This window comes from Sander vitreus, chromosome 7 (genome assembly GCF_031162955.1).
Source record: "Sander vitreus isolate 19-12246 chromosome 7, sanVit1, whole genome shotgun sequence".
NCBI lineage: Eukaryota > Metazoa > Chordata > Actinopteri > Perciformes > Percidae > Sander > Sander vitreus.
The window spans coordinates 29,661,209-29,686,149 of record NC_135861.1 but is presented as its reverse complement, the minus strand read 5'-3'; the positions used below and the strand labels follow the sequence as shown (position 1 = coordinate 29,686,149).

Sequence of the window (24,941 nt, the reverse complement as noted above, 5' to 3'; positions counted from 1 at the left end):
GACAAGTCACTCCACTCTGGGTAAATTACTGACCTCCCACTACTCCAATGAAGAAGTACAGCTGCTCCACAGTGTTGCAGAAGGAGGCCGCGATGAGTCCCGACCCCGACAGACAGCCACCGAGTAAGATGATTGGCCGACTGCCAAATTTGTTCACAAGGATGCTGCTGATTGGACCTGGAGAGAAAGAAGAGAGAACTGATGTCATATAAAGCACAGATACATCATACCGAATCAGATGAAAGCAGTGTTGACTCTTAACAAGGATTAATCAGTAACTATTTGGGCATTTTTACATACAAATTATTTTTTTAGGTAAATAATTTGCTGGTTGCAGCTCCTCAAATGTAAGGACTCAATGCCTTTCTTTGTCATACATCATTATAAAGTGAATATCTAACCTTTTTTTTTTTTACAATTTTATTACATTTTATAGACTAAACACATAAATGAATCGAAGAAGAATCAACAGACTGATTTGATTGATAATGAAAATAATAAAAAATATTTCCTAGTTACAGCTTTTAATTTGGGAGGATTTGCCTTTTTTTGTCCGATGTGATCAATAAATCAAATCTCCTTTGAACCGGGAAAAACAAGACATTTGAAGACGTCACCTTGGGCTTTAGGAGACTGTAAATGTAATTAATTGACCAAACAATTCATCGGCAGGTTAATGAATACAGAAAACAATTGTTTCTTGCAGCCCAATGCACATGTACATGCTATATGCAGATAAAACTAGTGACAAAGACATTCTAGTGCGAGAACAATGACATTACATCAGCTCACCATTTCAACTTTTCACCAACAGGTGGTGCTATGGTGGCAAAAATGAAAGAGGGACAATGACTGATTGTGTAACGGTGCACGGATGTTGCATGGAAGAAGAAGGGAGGGAAGAGGAGATCAAATGTAAGGAGAGAGAGAGAGAGAGAGAGAGAGAGAGAGAGAGAGAGAGAGAGAGAGAAGGAGAGAGAGAGAGGGAGAGACAGGAAGACTTTAGACTGTTGATGTTCTTAAATGAAAACATCTCACTTGAGAACACCAGTACAGGGGATGACTGGACAAAACCATTACACATTTTAACCACCTCATCCAGCCGTCTAGACTCACACCTTCACTCGCATGTTAGGAGAAGAGGAGGAGCAAAAGGAGAGAACAAGAGAAAAGTAGAAGAGAAGAGGAAAATAAGGAGAGGAGAAAAGAAGAGGAGGATAAGAACAAAAGGAGAGAAGAAAAAAAGATGGGAGGAAGAGAGGGGAGTGGCGGCGTTCCACGTGCCAGCGTCACTATGAATGGGACTCCCAGCAACACTGGATGCTGGATGTGTATACAAAGTGAAGGCTGCTGATCAATATAGCAGCTCTGTGTGCAGCTACTACTGCATGACAGCAGCGCTGAAATACAACTACTGCATTTTGGGAAATCCTCTTATTTGATTTTTTTTTTTTTTGCAAAGAGTTGATAAGATGATAAGAATTTTGAACCGAGATCACATCCAAATACCGAGATCGATACCACTCTCTGCCTGTACGATAAATACGAGGCTGGAGCCGTAAGATGGTTAGCTTAGCATAAAGACTGGAAATTTGGGGGGGAAGAGAACAGTTAGCCTGGCTCTATCCAAAGGACAAAAATAGGACAACAAATTAACATATTTGTTGCGTCCTAAATTCCATACCAACATGCCATTTAGTAGGCTTAAACAGTATAAAGCTGAGGTCAGCAAGGGTTGCCATGGTTACGCATCTCCAAACGGCAAGGATGCTCTTGTTGACGTTAAAAAAAAAAAATAACAGCTTAAGTGTGTCCAAAAAGATACACACTACTGTTTATTTACACAAAAGTATGTATACATGTTGAGTACGCAGTGCAGAGCATGCGATTTCGGACACAACCTATATGTTGTTCTGTTGTCCTTGTCTCAAAAAGGTACTCAGTTTACTGTCACAGAGGAGTGAAACAACTACAAAATATTCACATTTAAGAAGCTGTATCAGAGTTTTTACTTTTTTAAATAAAAAAAATGACTCAGTAGATTATTAAAATAGTTGGCAACTAATGGATTAATCGATTCATCTATGCAGCTCTTAGGGGTACACCAAAATAAAAGTTAGAAAATGAAAAGAAATGATCTCTGAAGATCCACTCTCTCACACACACACACACACACACACACACACACACCTGACAATATGGTCGGTGGCAGCTCTGGATGCACTGGCATTCACTCATGCACTCACTAAATACCTCCCCAGTTTCTGTGTTGTGTCCATCAATGAGGGTCTGACTAGCTCGCATAAAGCCCGTCTTGGTGGGTTGCCGTGTTCGGGAGTGGTGGGTTTGCACGTTGCAGACAGGGAGGAGATAAGAGAAGCGAGCACAGAGGCGCGCGCACACACACACACACACACACACACACACTACCAGAACACACATCGGACACGCAGGACTACAGCATGAATCGGAGCTCGTTTGAAGCTCCGCGGTGAACAAAAGTGAACCTGTACAAGGACAGGAATGAATCTGCATCCACTCAACACGCACGCACACAAACTAAATCAGTAGTGACAGTCTTTGTTTGTGGCAAAACACAAAGAGGGCAGTGAGTAGTGTTCTCACAGATATTATATAAACAATTTGTTCTCCCCCCTCCCTCCATCATTTGCTCTCTCTCTCTCTCTCTCTCTCTCTCTCTCTCTATGTGAAAGAAAAGAACACCGAGTGAAATAAAGAAGGACTTGTCCTCAGCTACACTCTGACACGGCATCCACAGGTGAGGAAGAAAACGCATGTCCAGACTGAACCCAGCTGTGACGAGATATTCCTATGTCTAATTTAGGGGTAGACCGATTATCGGCCCCGATAACCGATAAAAGTTAATTCAATAAAAAGTGGTCTAACTTTGGCTCGGCTCCAGCTCGGTGTCTGTCCCTCTGCTTCGGTTTCACTCACCACTGAGTCTGACTTAATGTCCCGCCCACAACCCTATCTGGCTCTCTGTTACTGGGTACTATGTTGAAAGTTTCTCATTTATTATAAAATTGCTTAAAGCATTTAAACAAAGTTTTGTGTTGGAGCTTGCAAAAGTCCTGATATCTGGAAATGGATGACCGATTCAGAGGTCTTCAGATTAGATGCAACTTTATTCAGATCTATAAACGTACACACTCGAGTGGGAGAGACAGTCATATACACAGATTACGCAAAGACCAGTTTCTCTCTCAACACTAAGTTAAGGAACCCCTTTATACCGTTTTTCCTCACATCTGGAGAACCAGATGTCAATCACATAATCATAACACTTAGGGTCCCCCTATTAGGTGGTCTCTTATGTCGGGTAGGCCCCCTCCAAAAGGTCACAGGTGAAGATTACATAAGTTGTTATTCAGCTCTTCTTCGCACAAAACATAATAATTACACTTGGATAATATTAGTTCTGATGGCCTCCCGTCCTGTCATGGTGTCATACCCAGATGTTTCCCATAACTCTCACCACACAGGGACCCTACATCAACAGGTACGTGAGGGTCACACACGCACATAATAACCCTATGTAATATATTGTATAAGATATCTTTGAAAGCATGCAGACTTAATATTCAACCTACCAATTCCTAAATCTTAATTTTGACTTAAACATTTTCATTTTCACTGTTAATGCATGTTCCAAATATCGGTTATCGGCCTTGAAAAACCAGTAATCGGTCGACCTCTAGTCTAATGTTTAGCTGTTGCTTCTTACTGTGCAAAGGGTTGTTGATTTTATTCTATATAACAATGTACTTGCCTTTCATTTAGCCATTCATTACAGAGCAAATGTTCAGATTTCGTGGCCAACTGAAGAGTACGACAGAGCTGGTGATGAGTCAGTCCGACCACAAACGCAACGGAATAGAAGAGGGACAGGAGAAACAGCTGACTGGAGCCGCCCCAACAGTTAAATGTATCACATTACACACAGCAGACAACACCCCTCCATCCAGACAGCTTTAAAAGGAATAGTTTGGGAAACATGCTTAATCCCTTTCTTTCAGAGTTGGATAAGACCATCGATACCATTGTCACGCAAAGCTGGAGCCAGAAGATGGTTAGCTTAGCATAAAGACTCAAAACTGGTAGTTAGATTTTTTTTTAAAAAATCTTTGGACAGAGCTGGGCTTACTGTTTCCAATCTTTACGCTAAGCTAAGATGTGACTGTCTCCAGTTTAATATTCACCATACAGACGTCAGAAAGCAAATGAGGGCACTAAAATGTCAAACTATGCCTTCAAGCGCCGCCTTCTCCACTTCGGTCCGGATGTGTGAATGCTACACTTGGCTTTTGTCTAAGTACACTCAGTGGCCACTTCATTAGGAACACCTGCACAACGTAATGAAATCCAATACAGCAGCTCTGCTATAATTTCTACCTTTACAAAGCTTATAAATGTTGACGTCGTCTTAAATGTGAAGAATTAGGTGTTGCTCTGGACTACATTATATTGAGGGGTTTAATGTTTTGTCCTTATTTTTTTTATAAATGCAGGGGAGAGAATATTAGGAAGACCTCAACACAATGCAGTCCAGTACAACACCACAGTTGTGCTTAATTGCATTAGATTGTACGGGTGTACATTAAAGTGGCTACGGAGTGTTTTCTATGCGTCTGATGCATTCTGGGAAGCCAACTTTGACAATAATTTCACGCGTTTTTCATTAATTTGCTAAATCGGCTTAAAATCTAAACTCCCCCCCGTGCCTAATCATATCGATATCCTGTAATCCCGAGCGCTTATAGCATTAAAACAAGCTGATGTGCACCCATGCACAAATTCACACACACAAACACACAGACACTCTCTTCAGGCACCGGCTACTGGCTCTTGGCCCGCCCACATAAGAACAGAGAAAGTCAGATATCAGCACTCCCACTCAGGGAGGCATAATAGGCAGTGTATCAAAAGACCCTTCCCCCCCCTCCCTCCCCCAACACAAAAATCCTGAAATCAAGGGAGTTCTGTTCAAAGCATTTATATTTTGTATCTTTTCATTTGGTTTTATTTCTTTGACCATACAACTATTTCATGGCATTGTAGTTTATACACAATGTGTGAAGCACCTTGTGAACTCTGGTTTTGAAAAGGCGTTTACAAAACTATTAAAATCATCACTCATTGCGATTACATACGCCAGTGTTCTTTCCTTCCAAATGTAATAATTAGTCCTTTCGACAGTTCCCACAAAAGTATTTACATGAGACCTGAATACAACAATAACATACAGCGTCCTGTTTATACGCCAGCACAAAAAACCAAAGAACCAAATTTAAACTTTTTAAAAAGATGGACTAACGTCAGGCCCTTGGCATTATTACTATACTTTTCGTACTGAAGCAACAGCTTGATCACTTTTAAGGAACCTTGTGTTATTCTTCCCAAACTACCGTAGTACTAATTCAGATATTTCCCATGAGTAAGACACTCCAGTTAGAGTCACCGTGTAGAGTCACGGTGATTGTACATGGCAAAAAATAAATTCTTATTATAAAAAAAAATGGCAGATATTAAAAACTCTTCAAAGAGAATGAAATCTTACTGGAGTGAGCTAGTTTGTGAACTGGAACGTCATAGCTGAACTCTTAATGTGATTATTAGCTAAATAAAATATAGATTGCAAATAGCCCTCAACTGGCAGTTCCTTTGGTTGGTCTACCTTGGTTAAACACAACGAAGAACACGGATACAATTGAGGTCATATGACCAAGCCCTATAACCTATAATAAGACATGAACTATACTCCAAACGTGCAAAATGGTAAAGTAAAAGTACATGTACCTCAAATTTTAAATAAGTACAGTGCTTGAGTAAATGTACTCCATTACATTCCGCCACTGAAATAAATAAATCAAAAACCACAAGCTGGTGTTTAATGGGTATCCTGTTCATAGTGTTGTTCGTTAAAGAGTTGACTGTGTATCGGCAGCTGAACATGATGCAACGCCTTTACTTTGTTGCAGTTTGTTTCCTGCCTTAAAAAGGGGAGACAATCAGACTCTTCACATATCCTCCTCTTCCTTCGTGCGGAGCACTTTTAACTGGTTCACACTGTTAGTCAGCTGTCATTGACGTCATGCAGCCACAATAAATTAATACGCATGCCTTTTGTTGTGGAGTGTGTACGTGCACTTCCTCATGTGTAGTGCCGACACCAGGACGTCATTAACTGGTGATCTGGCAGAATTTTGAAACGGGGGAGGAGAATTCTAAAAACAATATGGAAAACTACTTCAATATCTGGCTCATTTTTTTTTGCAATTTCACTCCTCCCCTCCATTCCACCTCGGCAGTTTCCTCTCCTGAATGCCGAACCCTACTGCCAGCTGACACGCAGTTCAGAAAGTTCCCTCCTTATTTAAACACACTCTCTCCACCACTGCGCGCGCTCTCTCTCTCTCTCAGCATGTTTGAATGAGGAGGGAACTTGCTTTGTGTCTTGAGACAGAAAGAGAAATCTGATATGAAACTGGATCTGAGTATTTCTTAAATCCTGCCTTAACGTGGAAAGCAAGTTAAAGCAGTGCAAATACAAAAGGGTCATTACGTGCAACGAAAAAAGTGTTGTGTGTTCAAATGATTTTTTTTTAAAAGCACAACTACTTTTTTTTCTCCCAACTTGAGAGCCTCCGTAGGGGCCTAGAGCTCTCTAGGGACATCTCTTTGGTCCTGACTGACACGGCGCTGTGGAGAGGTCTGGCAATGTGAGACTCTTTGTTTGCCATCACTCCAGAGTATCTATTTCTCACATTGTCTCATGCTCTCCCTTCAGCAGTAAGTGTTACTCAAGTTACTGAATAAGAGGTGAGAGAGAGAGAGAGACAGCCTGTGCCAGTTATTGTTAATTTCCTTTTATGTTCTCTGCTTTGACAATATAAGCAATGTCTTGTCATGCCAATAAAGCTCTAGATAGATATGAGAGAGAGAGAGAGAGAGAGAGAGAGAGAGAGAGAGAGAGAGAGAGAGAGAGAGAGAGATTGTGTTACTCCAGTGAAGGGTAAACGATAAAAATACAGAGCCTCAGTCTGCAGAGTGTGTAATCCACTGCATACAATCCATTCTTTTGTTATTTATAATACATTCTCTTAGGTTTTCTCACACTTTTTATTGTAAACTGCAGCTGCTTCAAGCTGTACAGCCTTGTGATACTATGTCCCATCTACTGGCAGCTCTTTAGATTTGGATTTGAAAGAAGACATTCCTTAGACATTTGGATGCCGTCAATGACCTCGGGGTTCAGGACACACACACACACACACACACACACACACACACACACACACACACAAACACACACAGAAAATGTGCCACAGCCTGTGCTATTTGCCACATTGGAATGGAGCAGAAAACTAGACACTGTGCAAGTCAGGTTTTGGAGCACAACACCACACCTATATGAATCACTGAACAAATCGGGGAATAATGGGTAGCGATTCAGACGTCTGGAACCAGGCTAGTGTGGATGTACTGCTGATTTAAGACTTGAAAAGGAACAACCTATGCCTGCTGTGTATAACGTGAAATAAAATGTGATTATTTTCAACGAATTAGGGTTCAGACTTATTTGAAATACAAATATTTCCATGCCTGTCTAAATCGCAAGTGTTTTTTCAACTGCCCAAACAATAAATCATGTCCCCTAGCAAATTAGACAAATCTGTTTTGTTGTCTGTTAAATACCAATAAAAAGAACTTAAAAAAAAAAAAAAAAAAAAAAAAGTAATTAGACAAGTTGTTTTCTGTAATATGGAACACTTTCAAGTACACACACGCCACTCACCTCCAGCATACATGACAGCCAGCATGATGGATGAGATCCAGGACACCTGACTGGGCGTAGCATCGAAGATGACCTCGATCTCTTTGAAGAACACCGTGATGGATTTGGGGAAGGCGTAGGAGAAGCCGATGGAGATGAAGGCCCCCACTACAACCGCCCAGCCCCAGCCCCCTTCAGGAGGGGTGTACCCCACGGGCCCACCCAGCGCTGGAGGCATGCCTGCTCACGAGGAGAAGAAGAAGAAGAGTAGAGGACAGCTGGGCTCAGAGGAGACGAAGAGGCCGTACCAGGCGCACTGAGCTCAGGACTTAAAACCTGTGGGAAAAACAGAGCAGAGAGCTGGTAAGATATACACACACTTAAATATGCAGGAAAAGAGGGAGAACAGGGGTGAAGTTGAGAAGAAGTATACACAGAAATATGAGGAGAACGGAAACTAAATATTTTGTGAGTTTGATCAATTCTTCAATTGTAACACCAAGTGCCGTCATGGTGAGAAAGAGCATCTGTGGCGGGTCGCATGCCAACATACCAGCAGTAGACAAACGGTAGGCATATTTAGAAGATTCTGCCCCCCCTCCAAAGTGGAAAAAGCCCATCACAATTATCTATACTCCAAAGTAACATCATCAAATGTCCTGCTTTGTCAAACGAGCAGCAAATCCTCCACATTTAGAAGCTGGAACTAGAGAATGGTTGGTGATTTTCCTGAAAATTACAATTAATCATTGTTCAATCCGTGTACCGGTCGTTCACTCGTTTTTCAAAATAAAACCAAAACTCAGAAAACAAATAAATGACTCGTTTCCTCAACATTCGTTTCCAAAACCAAAAAAGGAAAGAACGGATAACAAGTTGTTTTTCCCCCTCCATTTACAATTTTGTGCTCAAATGAAAAACGGGAAGAAAAAAAACCGGATAACGATCATTTCACCCAGTTACATCCAATTTTAATATTTTTATTTGACCATCGACTGTATATATTAATATACAGTTTATGTATTTGACGCATGCATGACCTGTATGTGACCTTTACTAGGACCACAGTGCGCCAAACAAGAGGTCAAGACAAGTAGTAGTGACATGCCCGGACTGGATGAATATTCAGACTTAATTCGCCAGCTTTTTGAGGATGGTAGAACGCATGCCGAGATTTCCACCGTGCTGCAGAAGATTCTGCGTTCAACACCAGCTCAGACGAAAAAGACGCGTCAGACGCAGAACTGGAAACGGCAATCATGTCATCGATAGATGAGGCAAGTGCTCACAAGACGAGGCAAGAAAAGTACCCACCACGGTTACGTTAACCAAGTAGCCCATTAAGTAACGTTAACCTATGTAATAAGAGTGTGTAAGCCAACGTTAACCTTACACGGTGAGCACGGCACTCAGTGGCGGTATTACGTCAGAGCAATAATCAGTGCAACAGGGTGATCACGCTGATTTAAGTGTTTTTCAACCTTTAAAATGTAGGCTAACTTTGCCATACACCAATTATGTAGCCTATTATAGTGGGTTTACCATCATGTTAATGGGATCAATGACTTTTGGCGTAGATCATATAGACGAGATTACACAATAGTATACAGTATTCTAAAAGAGTGAATACGGTTTAAAAAAAAAAAATAATTCTACACATTAGAACAAGAAAAATAGCATAATTAACGTTTACAAATATGGTTCTTACTCACTCAGAGATGGAATTTTTTTTCCCAGTGCTATATAATATCTGACCAGAAATTAAAATGTTCAGCTTTAAGCACACAGTGCTGGGACCTACAGTAGTCTACGCTACACATTAATGTTATAGCCTATTGTCTTTAAAACATTAATGTGGGCTAAACTGAAAATATTGGTTAGGGTTTGATAGGTGAATAGACAATTCTGTTATACTTAAACTTTTGTAGTGTTTGGTGATATGTAGAATTAAAAATACAGTTAGCCTGCTCTACACAATTAGTGGTATATGTAGATAGGGTGGCCTGAGATGGAGTCAAAATCCCGACCTGAATAACTGTCCCAGACCCAACAAAGACAGCCCGAGGGACAGACGGGTCCACGTAACGGCCCGAAAATTCACGACAGGATACCCGTCATCAGTGGGGGGGGGTAAGGGCAGGAGAATCTCGAGTGGGAAGAATTCTCAAAAGGAGGTACACCAGCCGTATAATGAGCTGCGTCGCCAAGTAAGTCACCTACATTAATTATAGTAAAAAAAAGTAAGGCTTATCGTTATTACACCTCGCATTGATTGAATTATACTTGTTTTAGGGAGCACGTAATCTGAATCCAGTACTTTACCACACCGAGTATATGGGCCACAAACTCCACCTAGACCAGAATGAGAAGCCGGGAATGTTTGGAGTGACACGTGTCTTGGCTATTGATGGATTCAGCCGCAACACTGTTGCTGAATCCACAATGCCAGTGAAAAACAACCTTATTATTTATGTAGGACGTTTACAGGTAAGTCAAGTCAAGGTTAATAATCGTAACAGTAAATATTGAGCACTGTGTGGGATTTTCATTAAAAAAATTAAAAAAAAAAGAAATCAGTATTTACATTACAACCAGTATGTGCTACATATGAATTTGAATGTATTATATCCACATATGTATCCATATAATCTACACATTTTCTATTACAGGAAAGCAGTTGTCAACAATGGCATGTGGGACCAAATCAGAGTGGATCATGGCAGGAAGTTTTACTTGACCCTGTACATGCAAGAAAACACAGACATAACATCAACAGGCTCCCTTTATGTACAGACGACTTCTTCAAGGGTGAATTTTGTCCTACTGATAATAGATACAGATAATAAAGTAACTTTCGAAATTAAGCAAAATATATTTCCAGTGAAAATATTTTTTTTATTTACAATCCCAAAACAATAAATGGTTGATAGTTGTTATCTATCCCTGCCATTCAAGGCTGCAACACCTTTCCGAAAATGTGACACAACCGGGTCAGGCATATTGCGTCAAATGAAAATATAAAAATTGGACGAAACGGGGTGAAACGCTCGTTATCCATTTCCCCCCCCCCCATTTTTCATTTGAGCACAAAATTGTAAATGGGAAAAACGAGTTGTTATCCGTTCTTTCCTTTTTGGTTTTGGAAATGAATATTGGGGAAACAAGTCATTTATTTGTTTTTTGAGTTTGTTTTATTTTGAAAAAAAACAAATGGTACATGGATTATTGTTCAAACTGTGGCCGATTCATTTTCTGTAGATCGACTAATCGTTAGTAGACTAAGGCTCTAACTACTTCCCTTCTAAAATAAAAAAAAGGTGCAATTTGTAACGCCGCAAGGTAACAAAATACCTGCTAGTGTCGACTGACCGAGGGGGAACTGATGAAGCAGTTCTTTCATTGTAGAGATTTAAAAAAAATAAAAAAAATAAAAAAGGAGGAAGGAATTTAGCAAATAAGATCATGGTACTCTGAAGAAATAGTCTCGGATTTTGATTTGAGCACTGCATTCTATGGCAGAACTCACTAAAAATGATTATTAGAGTGTAAACTGCATGTAAAAAAACAACAAACGGCCCATGAAGACTACTAACTACTAACAGAAGACTGTCAGCTCAACCTCATCTCACAGCCTGCAGTTCCAAGCAGCTGGTAACCAAACTGTTGTATGTGTGCTGACCTAACCGCAGCATTTGATTTAGTGATATGCATTCACAATTGCCAAAACAGCGGGATATCCCTGGGCTTCTTCAATGCATGTGTCCATCTAAATGTTCTCTTCCCCCCCCTCACATTTTAGGCCGCACATAACCATGCTATTTATGGTCGGCACCAGTGTTGGGTGTAACGCTTTACAGTAACTTAACTATTTGGTAACGAAACGTAGTTCCTTTTTCAATTCGGCGCAACGTTACTTTTCTCAGGGACAGATTTGACAGCGACACTGCCTTCTCGCCTGCGCGCTCACAGGCTCCACACGGGACGTGACAGAGGCTGGTAGCAGAGCAATCACGGCAAGAGAGAAGCAGCCAACGCTAACTTTTGAGAGCTTTTTAAGCTTCGTGGCTTTTTGCTGGACGGCGCTCTGAGCCAGGCAGACACAGCGCTGACAACCTCACAGATGGATGCGGTGGAGATGGCCTCATACACACACGCGGCGGACCGCTGTGGACTTGGGTCGGTTGCACGGACACGCAAGGGTTTCCAGAAAAGAGGCTGCATGTGTCTACGACAATGCACGGACCCCGGTACAAGTCGATACAGACATTACATAGTATACACCAACACCGTGTAACGTCGATGACCTGCTGATGTGCATTCAACCCGCGCTGGACTCCTTCATAATGAATCAGCCGTCACTCTGTGAGTAGAGAATCCAGTCTGCAGTGGAGTTCAGACACTTCACTGATAAAGAGATTGGCTTTATGGTCAAAGATAGTTTTTGTATAATTAACTTCAGTCTCAGCCAGAGACCCCTGCTTTTAAAAGTAATGTAAAAGTAACGAGTAAAGTAAAAAGTTACTTTCCATAGGGGGTAACTAAGTAAAGTAACGGATTACTTTTTTAAGAAGTAACGCGCAAACACTACTTTTTTAAAGTAACGTTGGTCGGCACTCACTTCAACTCCGCTAACTGTTTGGGCTGCCAACCGTTTCTGGCCGTTTACCTCAAATGGACTCTAGGATACAAATCTACAAACCACATAAAGACTTCCTACCAAATCTTTATAGTGAGACTATATTTGAAAGAAAAAGCAGAACAATGCTGTCATTGTAGGGGAAGATAAAGAGGAAAAATAAAATGGCGTCGATTACATAACTGTACAACCTAAAAGTACTGAGAGGGGATTCAATGCCCTTGGAATAACTAATGAACAGCCAGGCGTCTTGCTCTTCTACATGTCATTTAGTCTGGATCATGCTGTAAACAACCACGCTCAGCCAATTATTACACAGCCAGCCTGTTCTAGTACAGTAACTGGTTAACTCAGCTCTGGGGTCCCCAGTGCATCCAGGCAGCTGATGCTCATCACACACACACACACACACACACACACCAAAACAGCGATGCCCGAATCAGCGGGCCATCGGCAGCATGGAGCCTGCAGTCCATCGGTTTTACTCCCCGCCGAGGAAGCAGCGGACATTGCCGATGGCTAAACTGATTGTCCGTGTTCGGGGCTGTCAACGTTGTGCAGCGTTTCCTCCATGTTGATAGCATAGTGGCGGTCCGCCACGGTAAAATTTCCAGCGCCACGGTATCAGAAATAGGGCAGACGGCCCCTCTGCCTCTGACTCGCAACTGCAGGAGATTATGTGTATTCCTCCGACACGCTGTAGTAACGTTACTGATTTAAAGCGGTTTTCCAGGTTAGTGGGGGTGCATACCGCTCAAAACCAAGATGAAAAATGTAGCTAGTAGCCTAATGTTCACTCAGCATTTTGTTTTGTTGTTAAACTGTGTGTAAAATGAGCGGTGAGGTTAAATCACCCTACGGTACCGCCTATTTTCTGGATGGTTTCAAGGCAACGGTCGGTAGCTTACATTAGCAGATAAGCCCGTACTCTGACGTACACAGGGAGAACTGGTATAACCCGGTTGTTCACTAACCGGTGATTTTCTTTCAGCCTACACACACTGTATGGTTGAGTCCCATGACTCTGGCAACAGCTCCTGTATAAAACTGTAGGCAGCCAATCACAACAAAAAGCATGCAACCGTCCTGCCCAGCACCAAATGACAAAGCCAGGGTAACTCATGTATCAGGGTTTCCCCTAGTCTTTCCCAAGTCTAAACAGTAGCCCCACTTATGAAATATGGGGTCTTTTCTGTGAAATGTAGCGTCTCTGCTCTTCCCTCAAGATTCATGTTGCATTTCCCAAGAGTGTACTCGTTTTTCCTGATATTAGCGGGGGCAGAGTTTATTCCGTGATTAAGGTTAGGAATTCTGAACTGGAGTGGACTATGGGAAATTCACTGAGAGACACGCTTTTTGATTCCACTCACACACCCAAACGCACCAAACAGCCTGCATGTTGCGTTGGGTAAGTGTGCGAGTTACCACATATGTGACTGAACTCCACTTCAAGACTCTTCCTCAAGAGGAAGACTGTTTAAGTAGAGATACAGGCCTGTTGATCTGCACTCTGTAGACTGCCAACATGTGGCGCACTTTGTCTTATGAGCTTAGCAGATGGGTTACATTACTACACCCAAAACAGATCTGTACTCTTCTGCACACACAAAACTAATCCAAAAACAGAGGATCTGAAACTCACAATGAAATACTGCATGAATTGTGAAAGGTTCATCATGACTAAAAGAACTGATGCAATATTGGAAATATTGGATGATCTTTATAGCGCTCGCTGCCTTACAAAAGCTGAGAGCATACTCAAAGATCCATCTCACCCCGGACACTCTCGGTTTGAACTACTGCCCTAAGGCATAATTAAACTTAATGCCATTCAAGTTTAAGCATGAATCATGCCGCGAATGTCTTGTTTGTGTGGTATGCCTGGGAGGCTTCAACCCAGAGAAACAACAGACTTCACCATCAACTTAGGATGAGTTATCTAAACTTAGCATATAGCTACTCCCAACTACAGTTTTCACAATAACTTTTGATGCTTTTGCACAGTCCTTGGTCAACTGTGCAGCTCTTTCATTTAAAAAAAAACAACAAAAAAAACAGATAATGTATCATTTATATATTTTTTCATATTGTTAATGTCAACCCTCCTATTTTATATCCATGTGTCTTGACTTGTGCAGTACTTGCTTTTCATACATTTATTTGTATTATAGTTTATTGCACCAAAACACCCAAGAAAATTCCTTGTGTGTGAAAATCTACTTGGCAATAACTGATTTAGATGGCCTTTGCATCTTTTATTTTATGTACCCAGTAATCCAGGTCAAAGACTCCTGACTATAGTCAACAAATGACGTGTGTAGCACCTAAGACCAACAAAACAGTCAAACGTCAGAAACAGTCGGCCCAGTCGATAATTTGCACAACACGAGCATACTGGCGGTTCCACTTCCTCAAATCTGTTTGTTTCAGTAAACACACATTCACATTAGCAACCCGGTTAGCACAGGGCACATACCTCGACATGAACAGTGTATGTGTGTAATGTAACAACAGTATGTATAAGAAATGTAATTTCCCCTTGGGGATCATTGAAAGTAGGTCTTCTTCTTCTTCACACATGCACTGCAAACCTAAAAAGTATCTAGACATTACCAGGCGGAGATGTATGTGAGAAAGCAAATGTCCGAATCGGTTAGAGCAGACATCAACCTGTCTGTCAACCTGTTTTTAACCTGCCAGCTGTCTGTGTAATCTCCGATTGAGCCCAAAGTGTGAGAATTCACAGCAAGCGAGTGGGCGTGTTGATGACGTTTCTATCATGCGGCTGGCGCAAACCGGAAGAAAACAAACAGCCGAGGGTGACCCACACAAAGAACCCAAAGAAAATGTCTAACTGGAGAGACGGCCAGAATCGGGAACTTCTGTTGGCAAGTAAATGAGCGTCAAACTGGTCAAAAACCACACCACCGTCACAGAAATCAATGCAGGCCATCTGTGTGAGGTGTGTGTATGGTTTTGTGCATTTATTCAGCAGACAATGTTACTGTTAATGGTTAGTAAGGCAGGATAGACATAACATCATTTTCTGTTCCTCTACAGAAACAATTGCCCAACCTTGAAATCTTGGAAGGAGGCAATTAAACCCAACTAAATGCCACACTACTAAGGAATCCAGGGGCCAGAATGTACAACTGGCAAAGGCTTGCCGGCCCTCTCATGTTGCTCACAGATAGAGTTGTTCCAATACCGGCTCCGATACTGCCTAAAATGCTGGTATCGGGAAGTACTGGAGTTTATGCACCGATCCGATACCATGTAATAAAGCCCGAAAGAAAATCTACTTTTAAAGTAGTTTATTTATGTTCTTGTTCCGTTATAACTGACAACTGGATAATAAAAGAAAGTTCTGGGGCGTTCATCGTTTGTGTTTGTTCATGTTTCACAAAGAGTTTAACCTGAGCCAGGCCGACAACAAAGATATAGAAATCATATCGCATCCATACAGGGATAGTAGTATACAGTTGTTAAAACATAACACACTGGTATCGGATCGGTACTCGGTATCGGCCGATACGTAAGTTCAGGTATCGGAAAGCAAAAAATGGTATCGGACCAGCTCTACACAGAGGGGATTGCCACATAGCTCTTCCTTCAACGGTGTTACTGACACACAGCTACACAGTATGCATACTCTCACATGCTGGTGCAAACTAGGGATCGTCAGATACTGGTTTTTCAAGGCCGCTACCGATTATTAGTAGTTAATGAAACCCATAACAGATATTTGGAACTGATAGGGATATACAGTGAAAATGAAAAATCTTTAAAGTCAAAATTAAGATTTTGGAATGTTCCAAAAACCCAACACAAAACTTTGTTTAAATGCTTTAAGCAATTATTTAATACATTTGAATCTTTCAGCAAAATACCCAGTAACAGAGAGCCAGATAGGGTTGTGGGCGGGACATTAAGTCAGACTCAGTGGTGGGTGAAACCGAAGCAGAGGGACAGACACCGAGCTGGAGCCGAGCCAAAGTTAGACCACTTTTTATTGAATTAACTTTTATCGGTTATCAGGCAAATAATACGCAGATACAGATAATCTGCAAACAGCCAAAAAATGGCCCGATAATCGGTCTATCCCTAGTGCAAACACTCATTTGTCTTTCCAGGCGCCACTGGAGCTCTGCTTGACTAAACCTTGGATTTGTTCCACTGGAGCTACACTTTAAGGAGGGGGAGGGGGTGGGACATACCTCAATGTGCTCAAAACTTTGTTCAGAGTTCATCTAAAAGACAGAAGCAAATCCCAAAAGTGGCCGTGACGTACACATCAGTGCTAACCAAAGCAGCAGTATGCTAAGCATCAAATAACGTCCTGTAACCTTGCTGCAGCACGGCCTTCCTGCACAGAGGAGGAATGTGATGACTACAGGAGTAGGAACATTGCAGCCAGTCATCCTTTAGTTCTGACATGGAACACTCAGGACCAGACTGCATTCACTTGAATACAAAACATACTTTCCTCAAGGGAGTTACCGCCAATGCTTCAAAACATTTTACAGTTTTACATTTTATAGACCCAACAATGAATCAAGAAAATAATCTGCAGACAACACAACTTGCAACTCGGACGAACATAAAATGGAAGGTTTGTCTTAGGGGCGCTCCACACAGAGACGCTTTTTGATGCAAACGCACATGTTTTGCATCGTTTGGGCCGATCGTCCAAACGAATCCCGTAAACGCACCGCCTGAAAACGCACTTTTTTTTTTTTAAAACCTGGTCCCAGGGTGAAAAAAAAAAAAAATTCTAAAAAACGGCTCCCATTTTGGCTTCGTTTGGACGGTGAAGCCGCGTACGTGCATATCGATGACGTCATCGCCACACCCCTCGACCTCCTAGCCTTCGACCTAGCTAGTGCACGGCCACTGACACCACTGCGGTGAAGCTAACCGTATCCCATCTCCATGGTCAAACCAGCTCACTTCATCTAAATACTTTGTCTCTGCTCCCTGACACTTTCCCTCTGCTCTGCTGGTCCTGGATTCTACACACAAGACATATTGCTAACGTTATGTAGCCAACGTTAAACATCGCTAAAGTAGCTGACCGCTCCAGCAGGGACGTAAACGTTAACGTTAGCTGCTTATAAAAGTGAAAGTCGACAACTTATCAACTAGCTAGCTAATCTGTCTGCTTATCAACTCCTTGAACGGATTATAGTAACTTTTAGCACGGCTTATTGTAGAAAGGCAAGAAGAAAAAAACGTGTAGATTATCAAAAAGACATTGGCTCATTGATGTTTGACTGCCGATGTTAAGCTCTGCTAGCTAGCGCGCTGCAATCATGTCCGATAACAGACAGAATTGCAAAATAAAAAAGCAATCCAACAGCACATTATACAATGTAAACAAAGACATTTTCTTGCGGCGGCCTTTATAAAATGAGCAGTGGTGAAAGTTATTAAAGTCTAGTCATGTTATGAACGGAAGTGGAAGTGACGTTTTTGGTGAATTTCTGTAGCAGAAACAGCTAACCTATAGGCCTGGAATATGAAGTAGCGTGATGAGTCTTTTACAAATGGATCCGTTTGGACACACATTTGTTTTTGACACGGTTCCAGGGAAGACGGGGGGAAAAATAGATTGTTTTCGTACGTGTGGACGTGGCCATGGTGAACTGAAGAGCATTCAAAACAAATAATCTGTTAAAAAAAAAAAAAAAGCTAGTCTGAATATTCATTTTACAAACTGTTACTGTTATTACATGTCATTTAGCCGACGCTTTTATCCAAAGAGACTTACAATTGCTACATACGTCAGAGGCCACACGCCTTGCTCAGGGACACATTGGTTGATGTATCACAGTGGGAATTAAACCCAGATCTCCCACACCAAAGGCATGTGTCATATCCACTGCGCCATCACCACTGCAGTTTAATAAATGGAGAAGCACAAATTACAAACACAGGATGCTGGATGACGCTACAATATTCAAGTTCCTCTCTTCGTTATGCCTCACAAGCAATGTGCTCACTGTTCCTAAAGAAGCAATGTCACTGCTGGTCTCAGTGGTCTGGTCACGCACATTCATGCAACCTCTTTTTAGGTCACACAAGGAAATAGGGCAAACACAAGCACACCCATACAGGCGATTATTTCACTTCTCATGTATCCTGTATGGTGTGAATTTATTAGCGATGGTGTACCAGAATGTGTGCCAGGAATACTCCAGTTATAATGATGAAATAAAGCTTAAATGAAATTATTTCAATGAGAGACTTGGAGCCAAACCCAGAGTCTGGACTGGTATGAGTATAATGTGTCCCTATATTATTCTTGACAAACTGGTGCTGAAATCTAAGGTCTTATAAAAGCTTATATAAAAAGGCTGTCATGTGACCTGTCAGTTGAATTGGTGTCAATCAGAATTTTAAAGACTATCCGTCATAAAACCCTTTCCACTGTCTACACTTCAGTGCAACCAAATAACCCATTATTAGGACACATTCACAATTATAAAATCCAACTTAAAGAGCAACTTAATACCCAAAACACCATGACTATTGGCACTCTCAACCCTCTCACAGCTCAGATTGTTGCTCCCCTCTTTATATCCCCCCGGCAGTCATCCAAAAAACTCTTAACAGCGTAGTCACGTACCTCTCGATTTAACTGCTATTCTGGCTGGCAACGCCGACCATAGTGTATTTTTGTATTGGCCGACATGTGAAGCAGGGACAGTGAGTTCAGTCCACCTGAGAGTTCATTGCAATGCGAGCTTAGCAAGGCTTTAGCAGATGCAGCAGAAGTCACGGAGAGGGCCAGAATAAGGGATGTGAGCGAGCAGAAGGGAGGTTGTAGTAGTATTTCTACTAATACTACTCTCAGTTGCATGCTCAATTCTTATTACAGCTCCAAACTCCACAATGCTGAAAGTTGACTTCTCTAGGCTATATTTATATATGTTGTGTGGGATGGGGGATGTGCTAAAACAGTTGATTAATGAATCAATTTGTTGATTGAATCATTTTTAGATTTCATTATACCTAGATTAAAGCACATTGGACCAACCTGCAATCTTGTCAGGGACTTACTCAGGACCAGGAGTTGTCTACGAACCTAGTAGAAAGGTCGTCCAGAGTCCAGACTGACATGGAAAAACCAGCCCTCTCAATAACTCATGGGGCAGGGGGAATAGGGAGGGGAGGTAGGTCATAACCAGATATAGTTATCCATGTTGCACAGTGAAGCCAAATTTAGCAGCATTAAAAACGGAACAGGATAGACTTATGCTTCCAAGGAAAGAAAGAAAAAATGATATGGGACATTCAACAAGGTAAGAACATTCAGTTTGTACAGACAGTGATCCTAAATGTAATTGAAGATCCCACCAACAGCGATCGTCCAATCACAGCTTAGCAAACATAACTAGGCCTGCCAAGCTTTGAATTAACCGACATGCTGGAGAGGTGTGCATGGGGCTGTTGTAGGAAGAAAGATACCGCGTTTGCAGAGTTTAAACTGTTTGGAGGGTAGTGTCTTTTAACTTAACCGCCCCAAAAACCAAAAACACAAGAGCAACACTGTAAGCAATGGATTAAATACCGTTTGTTTGCTAGAATGTAAGCTGCAAATGTTAGCGTGTATTTATATAACGTTAGTTATATTACTAGGACTAACTAGCTCTATGCTGTAATACAAGAACAATATTGTTTACTTAGCTTAATGTTAGCTTAATTAGCTAGCTATTGCCGATATAATATGCTAGTACCGGCCAACAAAAATCAAAATGGCCGTCTGCTTTTGTTGACCTCTGAATTCAAGGAGCCATTATTTACTGTGAGTAGTAAGTCTGCCACTGTTGTCACATAAAGTAAACGGTATGTGCTGTGTGACAACAGAAAGCTTGACAGGTTTAGCAACAGTAAACAACTTTGTAGGAGTTTTGAATGTCAGAGGCAGACAGGACACACATCAGTTGCGCAGAGTTGTTAAAGGGGAAAAAGGGGGGGGGAGGGGGGGGAGGAGGAATGCAACCTGGGCTTAATGGGAAGCAGGCTTCCCCAGTGGGATTGGATTTATGTTGCCATCTCCCCTGATGTTCCACTGCTCTGTGCTGGAGCTCAGTTAGGTGTCTGTCTGTGTGGGTCCCAGCAAAGCAGGACAACTCCTAAAGGAGTTATCAATGAGGCCATTCATTCTGCAGAAACAAACGCTCCCTTTACTAAAGTGTGTTGAAGGAATTACAGAGTTACCTGAAATCTCGTATTAAACAAGAAGAAATAGTTTCAGCAGATGAAATGTTAGAACTTTAAAAAATTTGCCAAAAGCCTTATTTTTTTAGTTTTTTTTTTTTTCCTGGGACAATTGACTGACCTGACCATTGTAGGGTTCAACTCCAGGACAAATACTGTCATCGTGACTCTGTAAAATATCTTTATTCGTGTAACTAAACTGTAAAACACACAAATGAATACATATAAAAAAAGACACGAGGGATAATTAGAGAACACAACACAAAGCATGTTTTGCACACTGAACCTCAAAAAAGACATACAAAAGACCCATTAACAAAATTATTATACATTTGTTCTCCACAACTAAGTGGTAATTAGGGATGGGCATGCTTAATCGACGATCGATAATTGATCCTTAAGAATTTTGTCGATCACGTTAATTTGTTATCGATTAAACTAATGATGGTTGCGTTGCGTAGTGCGAGTCTTAAAGCAATGAAATGAATTTCACTGTGTGGCAGCAATTAACCATTTTACCACCCGGGGGTGTCATAGGCTACTCAGTTACCTGCGAGTTTCTGTTTCGATTTCAAAAGTAATCATGAAGGGGCCACGGCGAAGTGTGGCGTGGGACCATATTGATTTAAAAAACGACTTAGTTCACTGCAAACACTGCAACGCCGTGTATAAGTACAACACGGCTGCGACTCAAATGATGTACCACTTAAACAAAGTGCATCCGACCCTGGTTAATGTCGGCGGCGCATCCTGCTCTCAGTCTCAACCTAGCATCATCTCGGCATTAGCACGGAGGAGCTGCGATGCACAACGAGCAGAGAAAATTACCCAAGGGATCTGCAAGTTCATTGAGATAGATATTGGAACCAGCATGTCACACATCACCAGATTGGTAGAAACTCACTACGAAGAACGGAATAAGCTCTCTCTCTCTCCCCATCCCTAGTGGTAATGAAATACTTCTTATCTTGGCACCAATGACCACTTCAACCTCGCAGGCAAGAACAAATGTTAATTCCCACACACACACACACACACACACACACACACACACACGTAACCCTGAGTGAGTGCACTTCAAAACGTGTGCACATACAGTCGTACATCCTTGCTAGCTCAAACATGTGCAGTTGTGCCTGGCCTGTAATGCGCACGCACACGTCAGTTTTGCCTTGTGGTCATGCAAATAACTTGTGTAGGCTACCCAAACGCAAGTATGCATGCACATACAGTAGATGTGTCTGAACAGAAAGTTTGGTTGTTTTTTTTTTAATTCAGGTTATTTGTATTTAGGTACTTCCGACATAGTATTACTTTTCATTTTGCACTTCAGCATGTAAACTGGCGCCCTCCACACAACAGACAAGGTGGCTGCCCCCTGTATCAACAGTTGTGAAAAGCTGCAGTAACATAACGTTATAAGCACTTCTGTCTTATTTGTGTCACTAAATCAGTCGCTCACACAGGCATGTTCAACTTCTATCTGTGGACATGCTGTTACGCTGTTTGCATGCACAAAAAAACGGCGTAATGCGTTGATATCAACTGGTATTGCTAACAATAGCTAACCGGGCTAGAGCTAATGAAAACAATGAAAATCTGACTTTTAAATACAACGCATTCAACCCGGGTATGACGTCATTCCCAGCTCCGGCTTCCGAGTTGCGAGGTAAATAGAACGCGGTATAAGTCTATAATGGAAGCACTCTGTCAAGTAAAAACTATGGTTTGAGGGCTCATTCCTCCTCCCCAATCTAAATAAAAATGGTGAAATGTAGCAGCGATAAGAGGCAGGGATGTTTACTGTACGGGACTTTCACACCGCCTCAAAACGACCGATAAGTCTGATTACCGGTTACAGTAAGAGGAAACACCAGCACACCACTGACATGTCTTCACATATTTGTTGTCCCTTAAACAAAGCCTCAGGTTCAATCAACATTCCTCGTTCACAAGCTTGATTTTCTGCAGAATCTCTAATCTCGAAAATCTACAGACCACCTCTTTAATCATTCACTGATGCATCCCCATTTCAAATACTGCCCATGTGACCCCACCACCCTGCCAACAATCACTCACAACGGTAGTAAACTAGGTAGCCATCAAGTCAGCATTGGTGAATGGACAATTATGTTGTCAGGACGCCTTTGAGCTTTCCCTGGCAAGGAATAGCAGTAAAGATCATGCAAATCAAGATTGCACAATGTGGGTGTATTGTCGGCCTACAGTCAAGATTGGGTGTCAACACATATCCCGAGTAGGCAAGCGCAAGGAAAACAACAACAACAACTGGATAGGTCAGTATTGAAGCAGCTGCATTAGTAACCGCTACTTGTAAAACCCCTACTCTATTACATAACACTTCACTTCAGATCTGCCAAATATAAAAAAAAACACAATCAACACATTGATTTAACTACTCTGCCATCTACAAGTGATGTTAGAAGAAATAATTAGCTGTACGCCCTCCAGAGAAGTCAGAGATCAGGGGACAAACCCCTGGCGCTGGTACTGTCATGCACTCACCAAAGCTATCTTTGGAAAGCAGGGTGGATGCTTGCATGAATCCAGCTCCTATGCTTGTACTTTGCACAGGTCACCCTGCCAGCACACAAATGGAACAGGACAGCAATCACTCACTTTCAGAGAATATCCCTCGGTTAATAGACAACAAGCAACTCTGGCTGTTTTTTGGGGGGGGGGGACAATGGGGACTGCACGGGAGGCAGCGCGTGTGGCCGTTTTGTGATCTTTCCATTGAACTCTGACCATTGTGAGGGACGTTGACATGGACGGTTGCTGTAATATTTCCCTTACAATGTAACCTTTGAATGAAATCACACTCGACCAGACATATGTAATTATGTTACACTTCCCTTGTATTTGTATCATCCTGAATCCTTTACAATGGAGCCTTGAATGAATGAATGAATCTTGACCTATTTGCATTAACTCCCACCTGGATGTCATCAGAGGATTCTCACCCCTGGCTGATAGCTATTGTCTTGAGGACAAAGGCATGGAAAACACTAAGTGAAAGAAACCACCCAGGGGGGGTGTAAAGAGAGAGAACAGCTTAGCATTGGTGTGCATACTACAAACCAACCTTTGTCTTGTGTACCATGCTCTGAGCATTAAAAGTCTGACAATACTGCTAGAGACTTGCCACGGCACCCTCAAAAGAGTCAGCATGTGAAACTCACTCAGCTTTGTGCTAATAGAGAACACAACAGGCCGCTGCGGTCAAATGCACTGCAAGTGGAAGTCAAAGCCCAAGAACACCTCTCCTCTGTGTCTATAGGCTGGCGGTTCTGGCTTTGTGCCGACCCCACTGAGTGGCTGGGGCTGCCAAACAGCACAGCACCGGGAGATCAGATGCGGACAGACACTCACTGACTTCACTTATGAATGTAAAAATAGCGCCAACATCACGCCACGGTGAATGGAACTAACGTTACGTCGGTGGAAAACTGCCCTATAAAGACGGCAGGTTTATTTTAAATCATATGCGCCCTGTCGTAATGAGATCAAATGATAACGACAGCGGAAGCAGAGATAGACGATACACTGGCGAAGCTAATGGAGGGCTGAGCTAGCTAATTTACAACTTACAAGCGAGGTATTCAGCACACGTTGAGATGTTAAGTCAACAGAAAAAAAAAACGTTTTTTTTTCAACAACAGTATCTTTGTCTCGATGGTTAGTCCACCACACACTCGTTCACTCACCGGGGTTGTAGTCGGTAGTTCGGCTGTGAGTGAGTGTCTCCCGGGGTGTCCTTGCTTGACAATGGCTACACGTTGGTCCAGCAGCAGCAGCTCGGGGTACCAACCACAGACTAAGCAACTTCTAGGAGGATGATGATGATGATGACACTGCAACCAGCGCGCATGCGTACGAGAGCGTGAGCGGCAGTAGAAGAATGATTAAACGCACGTGCGTGTATATGGTGGAGAGGGACGCCGGTTTAGCGATATAAATATATATTTTATGACTTTTTTTAATTTCGTACTTATGTCAATTGACATAAAAGTATGATTCATGTCAGAAATATGCATTAGGAGGGAAAGAAAAAAATAAAAGTAACAAAAATAACATTACGTTAAATATGAACACGTAAGAGATTTGCTTACGCAGGTATGATATTGAAGAGTTGCATAAAATAATAGTTTTGCTTATTTTTTACAAACTTACTGTACATTTGCATTCAACTTACTAAAGTAAAAGTACAAAAGTTAGCATCAACCTATACTTAGAGTACCAAAAGCACTAATTATGCAGAAA

At 41.8% G+C, this 24,941-nt stretch overlaps 1 protein-coding gene across 1 annotated transcript in view; it reads right to left on the bottom strand.

Moving 5' to 3' along the window:
* The window catches only part of LOC144521344 (monocarboxylate transporter 1-like), a 29,094-nt gene extending 4,566 nt beyond the window's left edge, over window positions 1-24,528 (bottom strand). Inside the window, exons 1-3 of the mRNA XM_078255887.1 lie at window positions 24,386-24,528; window positions 7,820-8,134; window positions 34-177 (exon numbers count right to left, since the gene is read on the bottom strand). Coding sequence (XP_078112013.1) covers window positions 34-177; window positions 7,820-8,036 — 361 coding nt within the window. The 5' untranslated portion in view covers window positions 8,037-8,134; window positions 24,386-24,528. The remainder of the gene's footprint in view (window positions 1-33; window positions 178-7,819; window positions 8,135-24,385) is intronic.
* Window positions 24,529-24,941: the final 413 nt, after the last annotated feature.